General features: G+C 39.8%; 1 protein-coding gene across 1 annotated transcript in view; it reads left to right on the top strand.

Moving 5' to 3' along the window:
- The window catches only part of LOC103699138 (callose synthase 9-like), a 76,343-nt gene that overhangs the window by 23,731 nt on the left and 37,943 nt on the right, over positions 1-14,669 (top strand). Inside the window, exons 14-20 of the mRNA XM_039121525.1 lie at positions 488-610; positions 2,043-2,145; positions 2,283-2,406; positions 2,534-2,711; positions 3,177-3,229; positions 4,701-4,761; positions 4,838-4,919. Coding sequence (XP_038977453.1) covers positions 488-610; positions 2,043-2,145; positions 2,283-2,406; positions 2,534-2,711; positions 3,177-3,229; positions 4,701-4,761; positions 4,838-4,919 — 724 coding nt within the window. The remainder of the gene's footprint in view (positions 1-487; positions 611-2,042; positions 2,146-2,282; positions 2,407-2,533; positions 2,712-3,176; positions 3,230-4,700; positions 4,762-4,837; positions 4,920-14,669) is intronic.

Genomic DNA, 14,669 nt, shown 5'->3' with positions numbered 1-14,669 from the left:
TTGTGTTAACAAGTCTCTTGTCATGTAATTGGGGCACTTCAGATGTGTTGAAGTGTTTGAAGTTCACAGAACTTGAAATGTGTATGTTCAAAATTTAAATGTCTCCTGTGTCGATTTACCAACTACTGGATATCCTTGGACTAACAAACTAGTCAGGGCTATGCAGACAAGCAGAAATGATACACTTTTATTTTTTACCACCGTTACAAGTAAATCCTCATTAAATTAATAGCCTGCTAAATTTTGCTACATTTTTATTGTTGGGATGCCTTATAATAGTATGGATGACAATAGAGTATGACTAAAACCTCTAATAAGCTGTTTGTGGAATTCTATGTGAGATCATTGACCTTGCTTGTTGCCATTTAGATTCTCTTGCATTTTACTGTGTAGGATGTACTAGACGGCAGTTTTTCTGTCGGTGCTTTATATGATAATCTTTTCTATGTTTATTGGTTTATATTTGTTGTTGCTGCTTGCTATGCAGAATTTGTCATCTGTTGGTAGAAGTAACCATTATGGTAAAACATCTTTCGTGGAGCACCGAACTTTTCTTCACCTTTACCATAGTTTTCATCGCCTGTGGATGTTTCTTTTTATGATGTTCCAGGTCAGTAATGATTAATGGTTGCAGTATTCTTCTTATTTCATTTTTTTTCTTTGGAAGTTGCATGAGCCAACCACCTTCATTTTCCATTAGGATAGAAGTTCAGTAATGCGTAGAAAACAATTAGATATGCATAGTTCTCCTTCATAATCTTCTTGACACTTACAAAGTTCTATATTTTCAATTGATCACCAAGGTTTTCTTTGTGAATATCATAATAATGAACATGAGTTAGTATTGCATCTTGATCAACTTAATCTGATTCTGAAGTTAAGAATAACAATAGAACTGGTTTAGGTTATGCTGCTTTTGTTTGTTCTATACTTGAAACTATGTAACTCGTGTCTTCTTAGCTGCAAAACAGAAAGGTAAAAAAGGAAAAGGACAAACGTGAGAATGCCCCTACCCAGAATGAATCTGGACTTGTGAATTCTAGTGGTGGACTTGTTTGTTGGGACCATTTTTATCTAAACCTAAACTTAAACTGCCAATGCAAGTAACACATGCCCAAGCTTGCCTCTGATTCTGTTTCTGGAACATGTTCAAACTTCAAAATTGATTACTGCCACAATGTATTGGGGTGACAGAAAGAGTTAAGCAGCAAGCTACAAAACCAGTAAATAAGATCGGATATATTTGTGTTAGCCTGTTAGGTTGGCAGCATTAGGTTAAACTAATCCTGGCCTGGTCCTGCTCAACTAAACTATAAAGGCACTGCAAAACCATTCTGCTGGATCTGAATTGGCTGTGTACAAACTCTAGATCCATTTCCTGTTTTCTGAATGATGCTTGATTCCAGTCAGACATTTGCAGCCCTCATTTAAACAATTTCTGTGCCTACCATATGTTTCAGGATTGTACATTGTTTAACAATGTCATGGACATTCTACTTTTGCTAGTTAAGAAAATGCATTCTAGACATAATGGCTCCATAATCGTGTTAATGATATGCTTCGATAGAATTTATAGATCTATTGATCTTTCATTGCTGACTGATGTGGTTTCCATGATAACAAATGTAATTGATAATGGAACCTCTTTGCCATGACATGTTAAATAATAAGATTTACCTTTGACATTATTTTGGATTCTTGTGATTCTTTTTCATGATAGCTGCTTTTAGAATCTAATAATATATGTTTTGCTATTATTGTTACCAGGCTACTTATAATACCTAATGACCATTATATGTGCTATGTATTCTCTCGATAATGCTTTTGTGCTGTATGATTTGCTGATCTTCTTTTAAATCACTTCTTTGTAAGTTAATGCAAGTATAACGTATTTTTCTGATTGATTTAGTTCTTAATTACTTTTCCTTTCCATGATTGCGCTTTCTTGTTTTAGGCACAATTTGCTGCATGCTCTACAGGTTATTTAACACATATGCTACTTATGTATGATTTATAAAATAGATTATTTATCCTGTTTCCAGGGATTGACTATTGTTGCCTTCAAAGATGGTCATCTGAATTTGGAAACCATCAAACTGGTTCTTAGTCTGGGCCCCACATATGTTGTAATGAAATTTTTTCAGAGTAAGTTTTTTTTCATAAGATCAGCAATTAGCACCTTGCCCAAGTGATGAGTGCTATATGATAAATATCAACCAAAGTACTTGGAAACTACAGAAAGTTATGTCGTTTATTCTGGGTCTGTTTATTTTGTGACACAGGTGTACTGGACATTCTAATGATGTATGGTGCTTATTCAACATCTCGCCGTTCAGCTGTTACCCGAATATTTTGTCGCTTCTTTTGGTTTTCGGCTGCTTCATTGGTCGTTTGTTACCTATATGTGTAAGCTTCATATTGCTCTAGTTTTCTTTTGTTCTTGCTTTGTATAAATTAATTTCTTATATCTTAAATGCTTGCTACTTTTCTATGAATTTTAATATGCTTATGTATTGTTGTCTCTTTCTTTCAGGAAAGCACTCCAGGAGGGATCTAATTCCATTTTTTTCAGGATATATGTCTTTGTAGTAGGCATATATGCTGCATGCAAACTCTTTCTTAGCATTCTCTTGCGAATCCCATTTTGCCACCGTCTAACTGAGCCGTGTGATCGTTGGTCTATTGTGCGCCTTGCTAAGTGGATGCACCAGGTTCTTGCTTACCTCATGGCCCTAGCCTTTTAAAAGTCATCTTAAATATGTAGTGATGCAAGTTTTGGAAAACCAGTACCAGAAACTGCACCGGTATGTTACTGGTTCGATACCATATGATTTATACGGTACGGTATGCTTCTTGTACCAGCACAGGCACCCAACATTTTCTTCGCACTCTTAGCCACAATATCGCCTATAACCTGGCGATATGGGTTAGTACTGGGTGGTACAGGGTGGTGCCACTTGGTTTGGACTGGCATGTATCGGTTCAGCTCATAGACCGAACCAAACCTAGGATCCATCACAGTTTCACACTAGTACGATATGGTACGCCTTGGTACAGGTGGTTCAGAAAAGTTCAGCAGACTGTGTTGTGATGTAAAGTTCTTGTTTTTTTTCAATGATAATATTTTTTTAAATTATATACTTTTAAGCTCTAATGTATTTTTTTTCTCTATGAAGGAACACTACTATGTTGGACGTGGAATGTATGAGCGTACCACCGACTATATCAAGTAAGTAACTTCTTTATTAAGCAAAATGTGCTGGTAGTTGCTGGTGAAACATTCATTATTTTATGTAAAATTTTCTAATCTTGTATGCTGCTATCATGTAGCTGACATTTCTTTTAACTTGACCATAATAGGGGTTTGGCTGACATTAAATATACTATCTTATTCAGAACAATGTTGATAATTTCATTGTGTTTCATGATTGACTTAAATACTGAAGTAGCATTTTTCAGCTATCACATTGCCAGTGTTAATTTTATTGGTATGGCAAACTTCCATGCATCTGGTTGGTTTAACTTTCAATTTAAGTTTCACCAAGCATTTTCCAACCACATGCTTGCCATTATTCTGTTGTCTTCTTTACTTACGAGATGGTTATGATTATGTATGTGATGAGAACTTGATTGGTCATCATTCTTAGCCTATCATCTGGTTTTTCAGTTGAGCTGGCTAAAGGAGACCGTTGTTAAAGATGACAAAACTAAGGGCACAAATTTTAATATTTTGCTATCTATCTGATAGTTATCCATTATGTTATGCTGTGTAATCTGATGATGAATTATTGGTGTCCCTTGAGAATCTTAGGTTAGCACAAGTTCAGTTCAACATTCATCTGGCCATCATTGGCTAATTTCAGGTCAATAATTGGGCAAATTTTTTGTCACAATTAGATGCCACTATGCAGGTTAGCAAGAATGAACACCATATCCAAGGGTGTACATGGTATTAGTACCCTTCTTAATTGTACCTTTTAGCTGAGTCTATTATAATTTGATAGGATAAATATGAGTTGTTTGTTATTTGGTTGGCTTTACTAATTTTAGATTTCACAGTTATCCAGTTGTTTTCATACTTAAGGGTTTACTTTCGTTTAAGTTCTCATTTTATTTTATGAAGCATCAAGCGTTTGCATGGTCCTATCAATTGTTGAACCAATGGAATATAGTTTTTTGCCGGTAAAGGTGTCATGAATTCTTCCTGTAGAGTTTAATGGCTATTGTTCCTTATTGCTTTATTTACATCAGATATCTCTTAAATACTCATCAAGGATGTCTGCATTAAAGTAGTTTTACTTATCTGTATAACATTAGCTTGTTATTCCCTTAGCTAAGATATAATAGTTTCACATTAAAGGTCAGTGTTTGTTTATTAAAAGGCATAAGCATTATTCCTATTTTTTCTGCACTTATTCAAACTTTTCTCTCTTATGTTGGAGTATGAACAGCAATAATTGAACAATTTATTTCTGTTATCCACTTGTTTCCTTTAATTATTTGATTGACCCAAATGGTGCTTGAATGTTTCCAACTTTGGTTTTACTGTTACTTGGCATGAAGCTACGAACTTGTCAAGTGTCAATTCTTTTTCCTTACTGTGTGCAACATGTATTGAAAAATTCTTGCTCTGCACCTAAAAGTGCTGTCTTTGAAAAAAAAATAAAGAAAAATGCTCTCTAACCTTTCTGATATTGCAGATATGTACTCTTTTGGCTCGTCGTATTGGGTGCAAAATTTTCATTTACCTATTTTCTCCAGGAAAGTGGCATTTGCAAACTACTGATGGTCCATTTATTTACATGTTTGTGTTTCTGACATGCATTGTGCCATGCAGATCAAGCCGTTGGTTTCACCAACAAAGGTTATCGTGAACTTTACGGGCTTACAATATTCGTGGCATGATTTGGTATCTAGACGTAAGTATATCTAGTTAACCATTGCTACTTTGCTTAGGTTCTTGATGTTGGCAGTGATGGTATCTGTGTCACTTCGATTGTCTTCATTTTTTGTTTGGCTGAGAAAAGCTTAACTGTGCAATGTTACACAACTCTACCATGCACCTTTGCTTAAGTGATACCAATGAATTTGCTAGTATCTGATTAGAAGCTTCCAATAAAAATATGATTTCAAGGCAAAAGACATATATTAGCTCGTTAAGAATTCAAAAGATCAAATGGTTCCATGCAAGGTCCGCCGTACCGGTACCGGTCGGCGTACCGGTGGCCGGCCGGACCGGTACGGTACCGGTCCGGTCCGGTACGTACCGGCTGGTACCGGTCCCGTACCGGCCGGTACGCGGTGGTTTCAAAAACCACAGCGCGCGGCGCTGTGGTTCTAAAAAAAAAAAAAAATCGTACCGGTGCGAACCGGCCGGTTTGCACCGGTACGGGGCTCCGAACCGGCCGGTACGGGCCCGTACCGGCCGGTTCGGATAAAAAACCGGGAAATACCGGTTTTTTATCCGTTCCGGTACCGGTCCACGGCCGGACCGGTACGTACCGGCCCGTACCGGCCGGTACGGGCCGGTACGGCATTCCATGGTTCCATGTATCTCAGATATAAAGTTGAAATTAATTTCAAAATTGACTCAAGTGCAGATTCTCATGCAAAACCAGATCAGAGTTTGTTAATTTGCTATAAGATTTGGGACAACTTAATAATTGGTACCACATACATGGTCAATTTTAGATTAGATAAACTTTGGAAATAACAAATAAGATTAGGACTTCAAATCCACATGAATTTTTGACATTGAACATGAGTTTACAAAGAAAATTTTAAATCTTGTGGATGAGTTACATGCAGCACAATAAACTTTGGAAAAGACCTTGTGGTTTAGAATTCCAATCAATATTTAGGGCATGTTTGGACATTTATGTAGGAATGTCCTGCAAGAATTGAGCCTGTTGGCCGCCTAACTATGCCTTCTATATTGCTTAACCATTTGTTTAAGTGCTATAGAACTGTAATATCGTTTTGGTAACCAAACCAATAAAATGCTTTCAATTGTCTAACTATTTGTGCTATTATAAAATCTTCACAATTTATAACTTTTTAATTTTGATATTTTATCTAAATAATATAATAAATAAGCAATTGTTATTATAGAAATATGATAATATATTATATTATTAATATATTCTAGTAATATTATTATAATATAATAATATTATATAGTTATTGCAATATATTATTATCATATAATAATATTATAAAATATTATTATAATGATATAATAGTTAGAATAATATAATATAATATTATAATATATTAAAATAAAAGATAGAGTTGGCTATATTCAAGTGGATCTCCGCTTAGATCTGATTATGTCTATATTAGATGATGGGATCTTACATTGATGATCCAAGCTATTAGATGCGATCGACTATTTCACACCCTCGACCTGAAATCACAAGTCAGATACATGGCAAACGTTGCATACTTATAGGGTGTCATTCCTCAAGCATGCAATATGATGGCAATTGGGCGTGCATGAGCCAAACCGGGGGCATGCGTGAAGCAAGGTATGCTAAACCGACCGGAACCGAAGGCACCGGTCCGGTACGGCATATAAAATCGGTTCCGACCCCGTCTGGGTCGGAACCGATCGGGGAAGAAGAACAAGAAAGAAGAGGAAGAAAGAGGAAGAAGAGGAAGAAGAGAAAGAGGAGAAGAAGAAGAGGAAGAAGAGAAAGAGGAGAGAGAGGAGACTTGCCGTTACCGGGCCTCGTCGGGGCGATCCTCGTTGGAGCTTGCTCGCGGGAGAAGACCGGAAGAGAGAGGATCCTCGTCGGGGCTTGCTCGCGGGAGAGGAGCGGAGGAGAGAGAAGAGCAGGGGAGAGAGGAGAAGAAACATGAAGGCTCGGGAAGAGGTAAATCCCGCGCGGGAAATGCGTCCACAAGGAAAATGGCTGGGAAAACGCGTTGCGGGTTCCTATTTTAATTGAAAAAATGAGGAAAATAAGGGAAACACGCGTTTCGCGCGTGCGGGGCCGCGCGCTGGGCAGCGCGACCGCACGCGCTGGGCCGTGCGCCAGCGCTTCCCCCGCGCTGTCCCCGAACTGGGTCGGTACGATCCGGTTCGGTTCAGTACGATATTGGTACCGTACCGGTACTGGTGCCCACCGGTACGTTGGTACGGTCGGTATGACGGACCTTGGCGTGAAACCACATTAAGTCTAGTTTTTTTCTGTCGTGTAGCTAGAAGAGTCCTTGATTGTTTTGCTTAGTTTCCTTGCCCTTTTGTTTAAAAATTCAGGTGTGCGTGAAGCTCATTCAAAGCGTGCGGGAAGCCCACTAGAGTCACGAGAGTCCTATTTTTCTTTGTTTGTTTGACTCATTCAAAAATTGAGTGTTAGTGAGTCCTTGTATAAAGGAGTTTGCTTTATCTCAAACTCCTAATCTCCAGCGGATAAGAGCTGGTTGTTTGTGTTTGTTTCCAACCTTCTACACTATAAAAGAAGGGATGATGAATAAATCGGCAGAATAGAGATTTGTAGAGAGAAAAAAGTTTAGAATTGGATCATTTTTCTGAAGTGCGGTGCTTCTTTTTCTTGGTGAGATGCTAAGTTAAATAGAGAGGTTAAGTGAAGGTGGGACTTCTTCACCCACTCTCATGCCAAGTTATTTGAGAGTTTGAGTGAAGGTGGGACTCCTTCACCCATTCTTACGCCATCTTATTTTAGAGTCTTAGTGAAGATAGGACTCCTTCCATCTCCACGCCATCCTAACTATTTTCATTCTCACGCCATCCTTACTATTTTCATTCTCACGCCACATATTAGAGAGTTTGAGTGCCAACAGGACTCTTCTTCTTCTAGCCATGCCTCATCTAGTTTAGTCAAACCACATCAAGTCTAATTGCAACTCATTCAACCTATCTACACCATACCCAATCTACACTCGGCCACACCCAATCTAGCCACATCCTCACCCAAATTAACAACGCTCTCCTTTCATCCCTACCCAAGCAATCCGCCCCAAAGAGTGAAGAAAAGTGAGTTGTCATTGTCTTCTCCACCATCATCCTCCTACTTCCCGTCCCTTGCATCAATTTTGGTATTAGAGCGGTGGTTCCATGGGAGCTGCTGTCATTATGAGTACGAGGAGTGGCCGTACTTACAACACTGGTTGTCCATCACAACGTCAACGAGATGAGTTGCTGACTTGAGTCAGAGGATGGATGCTGTTTGGGAGCATGTTTTCCCAGAGCCGGAAAACATGGAAGATGAACCTGGTAGTCCTGACAATTCAAAAAATTAGGAGGTAAAACTTGAAGTATCCAACTTGCCAGTATGTGTTGCTCGCAGGGGCCTGTTCGGCCGTAAGCAAGGCGAAGACATGGAAGAGGACTGGCTGCGCACAAACATCTTCCATACCCGGTTTGAATACCAAAACAAAGCGATGAATCTCATCATTGACAATGGGAGTTGGATGAACATGGTCTCGAGTTGGTGGACAAGATGAAGCTGCAACCGGAGCCCCATCCCAAGCCATACCGGGTGAGTTGGATTGATGATACCTCTATTCATGTGAAGCAAAGGTGCCTAGTTCATTTTTCGTTGGGCAAGGACTTCTAGGAGACCATGTGGTGCGATATTCTACCCATGAAGGTATGCCACATCCTGATAGGAAGACCATGGCTGTTTGATCGACGGGTAAAGTATGATGGGTATTCCAATTGCTATTCTCTTATGCATGGCAAAAAAATAGTTTTGAAGCCGCTGCAGATTGCTGATTTCAAACCAGAAAATCCAGCACTCTAAAGGGCGCTATCCATGAGGCGGTTTGAGGAGGTAAGCCATGAAGTTGGGGTTATGTTCGCATTGGTTGCTAGGGAAGTTGATTCTGAAAATACAGAGGAGATACCATCAGATTTTAGGGCTATTCTGGAGGATTTTTCTGATGTCATTCCTGAAAAATTGCCATAGAAACTTCCGCCAGTGCGTGACCGTGACATCCAGCATGCAATTGATCTTGTCGCAGGACCTAGTCTACCCAATCTCCTCATATCGGTTGAATCCCAAGGAGCATGAGGAGCTATGCCGGCAAGTACAAGAGTTATTGGATAAGGGTTTCATCAAGGAGAGCCTCAGCCCCTGAGCAGTCCCAGCATTGCTCACCCCCAAGAAGGACGTTACTTGGCGTATGTGCATCGACAGTAGGGCTATTAACAAAATTACTGTTAAGTGTCGCTTCCCTATTCCTAGTGTAGATGATATGTTTGATTTGCTGTATGGTTCAATTTTTTGAAAGTTAGATTTGCGAAATAGATACCATCAGATTTGGATCAGACCCTGGGGATGAATGGAAGACAACATTCAAGACAAAAAAAGATATCTCTACGAGTGGTTGGTCATGCCATTCGGGCTGACCAATGCGCCAAGCACATTCATGAGAGTCATGACTCAAATATTGAAGCCATTCGTAGGGGAGTTCATGGTGATTTATTTTGATGATATTCTGATTTTTAGTAGAAGCCGAGAGGAACACAAGGAGCATCTTCGACAAGTCCTATGAGTTCTATGTTCGGAGAAGTTCTACATTAATTTGAAGAAGTGTTCATTTGCTAATTCACGGGTTCCTTCTTGGGTTTTATTATTTCTAATCAAGGTGTTGAAGCGGATTCGGAGAAGATTCGGGCCATACGAGATTGGCCAATTGCTAGCAACATGCATGAAGCAAGGAGTTTCCACGGGTTAGCCACTTTTTATCGCAAATTCATCCGCAATTTCAGTTCAGTCATGGCGCCATTCATGAGCTATATGAAGGTAGGGTTGTTTCAGTGGACAGTCGCGGCTACCAAGGCGTTTGAAGAGATCAAGGAGAGACTTACTCAAGCCTTAATTCTTCGGCTTTCCAACTTTGAACAAGTCTTTGAAGTCTCTTGTGATGCTTCTCACGTTGGCATTGGAGGAGTTCTAAGTTAGGAAGGACATCCTGTGGCTTTCTTCAGCAAAAAGCTTAATGAGGCAAAGAAGAATTATTCAACCTATGATGTTGAGTTTTATGCTGTTGTCCAAACTCTTAAAAATTGGAAGCATTATCTACTTCCCCGAAAATTTGTGCTATATATAGATCATGATTCTTTGAAGTACATAAACTTTCAAAAGAAGCTCAACGCACGGCATGCCAAATGGGTGGATGTATTGCAGCAATTTAACTTTGTCTTGAAGCATCAATCTGGCGTGGAGAACCGAGTAACAGATGCATTGAGCCGGAAGTCTCATCTATTATCAGTTCTGAATGCAAAGGTTGCTGGTTTTGAGGAGCTGAAACTTTTATATTCCTCAGATCCTTATTTCAAACCGATATATTCGGATTTATTTGCGGGAGATAGGAAGCAACACTTGGCGTATTCTTTGCATGATGGCTTCTTATTCCATGGCACAAGGCTTTGTATCCCGGAGACCTCTCTATGTGATCACGTCATCACGGAGATCCACGGTGGAGGCTTGGTTGGACATTTCGGTCGCGATAAGACTCTAGCTATGGTTGAAGACCAGTTCTTCTGGCCAATAATGCGGAAGGATGGGACCCGAATCATCAAGCTATGCCGCACATGTCAGCTAGTCAAGGGGACAAAGACCAACGCTGGACTCTACACACCCTTGCCACTTCCGAACTCTCCTTGGGAAGATCTTAGTATGGACTTCATACTAGGGCTATCGAAGTCGTTACATGGTCATGACTTAATCTTTGTTATTGTGGATCGGTTCTCAAAGATGGCACACTTTGTACCTTGCTCCAAAACTTATGATGCTGCTCGGGTGGTCTCCTTATTTTTGAAAGAAGTGGTTCGTCTACATGGACTATCAAAGATGATAGTTTTAGTTCGAGATGTCAAGTTTGTCAGTTATTTTGGGAAGACATTATGGGCGAAACTTGGTACTTGGTTGTCTTATTCAAGTGCCTATCATCCTCAAACTGATGGGCAAATGGAGGTCGTGAATCGAAGCCTAGGCAACTTACTTTGTTGTTTGGTTCATGATCACATTACTTCATCGGATATTATTTTGTCTAACGCTGAATTTGCCTATAACAGTTCCATTAACTGAATGATTGGGCTATCACCCTTTGAAGTCGTGTTGGGAATGAAGCCACGACAGCCAATTGACCTGGTTCCTTTACCCATCAATTTGCGAGTTAGTGAGAGTGGGGTAGACTTCTCGAAGCATATTCAGGAGTTACATGCTGAAGTTGATTGGCTACAAGTACTGGTTTATACAAGCAGCAGGCTGGTGAAAGGAGGCATTTGATTGAATTCAAGGAAGGTGATCTTGTTCTAATGCGGCTAAGGGCTGAACAGTTCTCTCGCAAAAGCTATCAGAAGCTTCATCCGCGAAGGACAGGACCATTCAAATTTCTGAAGTGTTTGGGATCAAAGGCATATGTGCTAGACTTACCCGAGGACCTTCAAGTCAGCCCTATTGTCAATGTAGAGGACTTGCAGCCATATGAAGGGCATCATTCTGAAAATGAAGACACACCGCCGGTGCCTGCACTCCCTGGACGATCTGCCCCAAAGACGAGATTGCAGATATTGTGGATGATCACCTAGTTTTAACACGTTGTGGAGGATACCAGAAATTTTTGGTGAAGTGGAAGAATCGCCCTTTATCTGATTGTTTGTGGTTGAAGACAGAAGAGGTCCAATGCCTGAACCCTGATTTGTACGAGCTCTACCAGTCATGCAACTCGACGGAGTCGAGTTTTTTTCTCATCGCGGGGGAAATTGATGGCAATTGGGCGCGCGAGGCCAACCAGGGGCGTGGGTGAAGCCACATTGAGTCTAGTTTTTTTTCTGCCGTGTAGTTAGAAGAGTCCTTGATTGTTTTGTTTAGTTGTTTGCTTGTCCTTTTATTTAAAAATTCAGGTGTGCATGAAGCCCATTCAAAGCATGCGTGAAGCCCACTAGAGTCATGAGAGTCCTTCTGTTTTACTTTGTTTGTTTGACTCATTCAAAGATCGAGTGTTAGCGAGTCCTTGTATAAAGGAGTTTGATTTATCTCAAACTCCTAATCTCTAGCGGATAAGAGCTGGTTGTTTGTGTTTGTTTCCAACCTCCTACACTATAAAAGGAGTGATGATGAATAAATCGGTAGAATAGAGATTTTTAGAGAGAAAAAAGTTTAGAATTGGAACATTCTTCTGAAGCGCGACGCTTTCTTCCCTTGGTGAGGCACCAAGTTAAATAGAGAGGTTGAGTGAAGGTGGTACTCCTTCACCTGCTCTAATGCCAAGTTATTTAAGAGTTTGAGTGAAGGTGGGACTCCACCCATTCTCATGCCATCTTATTTGAAAGTCCTAGTGAAGGTAGGACTCCTTCCATTCTTACTATTTCCATTCTCACGACATCCTTACTATTTCCATTCTCACGCCACATATTAGAGAGTTTGAGTGCTCTTCTTCTTATAGCCACGCCTCGTCTAGTTTAGTCAAGCCACATCAAGTCTAATTGCAACTCATTCAACCTATCTATGCCACCCCCAATCTACACTTGGCCACACCCAATCTAGCCATATCCTCACCCAAATGAACAACGCTCTCCGCTCATCCCTACCCAAGCATATCTGCCCCAAAGAGTGGAAAAAAAAGAGAGAAGTTGTCATCGTCTTCTCCACCATCATCCTCCTACTTCCTGTCCCTTGCATCACAATACATCCATCATGATATCATAATAGAATAAATAAGGTAGTGGAATATAATCAGAGAAACTAAAATTCTAAAAATAATGATTTAAAAAGTCCAAAACTAACAAGAAACTTTAAGAATTTTTGTTCACAATAATCTAACATTAAATGTTCACCAATATGTTAAATCAAAGAAAACGGATACTAATTCTTGGCTATGGCGAGAACTCCCACAATAGTTTGCTGGATCTATAAAGAAGTTACCCAAACAATGAGCTCAACAGCCTAGTAAGTAATGAATATCTTAGTTAGATAATTCAAGTAGTAAGTTAAATAAGTTTTACCAAGCATATATACAAAATTGTTGTACTTTAATAAGATGCAAGAAGAATGTATGGAATTTCTCAAGTATTCATTTTCGTATTCGAAAGAATGATTTAAAATATCATATTTCAACTCTAACAACCTATCAGATTATGACTACACTTTTACCGTGTCTGGGCTAGAGAACTACTCTTATACCTTGTGCAGTGGGCTAGAATACCATGCCAAGACCCCTGCAACGAGGGCCTGAATATTGCACTTGTATCTTATGAAATGGGCTAGAATCTATAAGTATGCTCCTATGAGCATAATATTTGGCAATAAAATAATAGTCTCGATTTACAATTCTATTTTCCTTTTAAACACAGGTTCAACAAACTCATAAAATTCATGAATTGCATGTTAATCGATTTATAATTTATTTGATATCAATATTTATTTGAAGTAAATAAATGAAAAAAATAGGAAAGGTGAACATTTCTTGCCTTGCGAGCTTACTTAGTAGACGAACCCACCTAATTTTGAAAATTTCCTTTAGAACCTAATATCAAGATTTGGCCATCATAAATTTTAAAATAAAACTCAAAGTCTTCGATACACCTAGGATCTAGACGAACATGATAATTACCGACAACAACATGATCCTTAGCTTGTATGGAAGTTGACCAACCATATGCAATATTAATTTAATTAATTATTTACTGATTTTCTAATTCTATATCTTGATGCCCCTACTACCTCTAACCCTAGATTTTCTTACCTTACCCTGACCCATACAATTATCAAAATTAAATAAATAAAATGGTTAAGATTTTACCTCGATTTAAGGATTAGAGTGTAAAACCCTTGTTGGACTTCTCTTGTCTGGATGATTGCACCCCTACATAGAATCAAGACGAACAACTTGAGGTGATCTACAGAGGGAATAGGGGTAATGATGAAAAATAGTAGGAAGAGATGTCGAATGGATAAGGCCGGCTAGGTGGCGGCGTCCAACAACCTGGATCGGTGTAATCTAGGTAACTCTTAAGTGGTCAAATCACAAAATGGGAGTTTGTTCAGGGCAAAGATAGTATGACAAGGAGCTATTAATTGTTGGGTCCAAAGATGCTTGGCAAAGGCCGGGGTGGAGGTTGACACGATGGGCGGTTGCAAGATTGATTCAAATCCCTTTACTATGATCGATCGAGCAACACAGAAAAGAGTATAGAGAAAGGGGCCTCTACTGAGGTCCACGTAGAGGCCTAGGGAGAGAAAGAGAGAGAAAAAGAGAAATAGAGAGAGAAGAAAACAAAGAGGGGAAGGGGTCTTCATGAGGTTTAATCGAGGGTGGGAAAGAGGGAGAGAAAAAGGGTGGCGGAGTTTGGTGGTGGTGGGTCACAGTTAGAAGGCCCAAGGCTCGTGATAGTGGTGGTAGCGGGGGAAACGAGAAAGAGAAGAAAGGAAAGCAGCTCGACTGAAAATATAGGATCAAAGGGGGCTTGGCGTCGATTGAGTCTCGTCTTGCTTGTCGTTGACTGGGTCCCAATGCCTGGTCATGAAGGGTAGTGAAGGTGGGGCTCATCTAGTGATTGAAGGGGTTTTATGGTCATGAAAATAGGGGAGGTGGCTATCGTTAAATTAGAGATGGCAATCTATGTGAGATTTGGCTATTTCACGATGAAATCAGGTCGATGGATGTTAAATGTATAGGAAGGAGAGAGGGTCTTA

Source organism: Phoenix dactylifera, unplaced genomic scaffold (genome assembly GCF_009389715.1).
Source record: "Phoenix dactylifera cultivar Barhee BC4 unplaced genomic scaffold, palm_55x_up_171113_PBpolish2nd_filt_p 001117F, whole genome shotgun sequence".
In the NCBI taxonomy this organism is placed as follows: Eukaryota; Viridiplantae; Streptophyta; class Magnoliopsida; order Arecales; family Arecaceae; genus Phoenix; species Phoenix dactylifera.
Note: the sequence above shows the minus strand (reverse complement) of the source record. Positions and strands in the feature narration are given on the sequence as shown.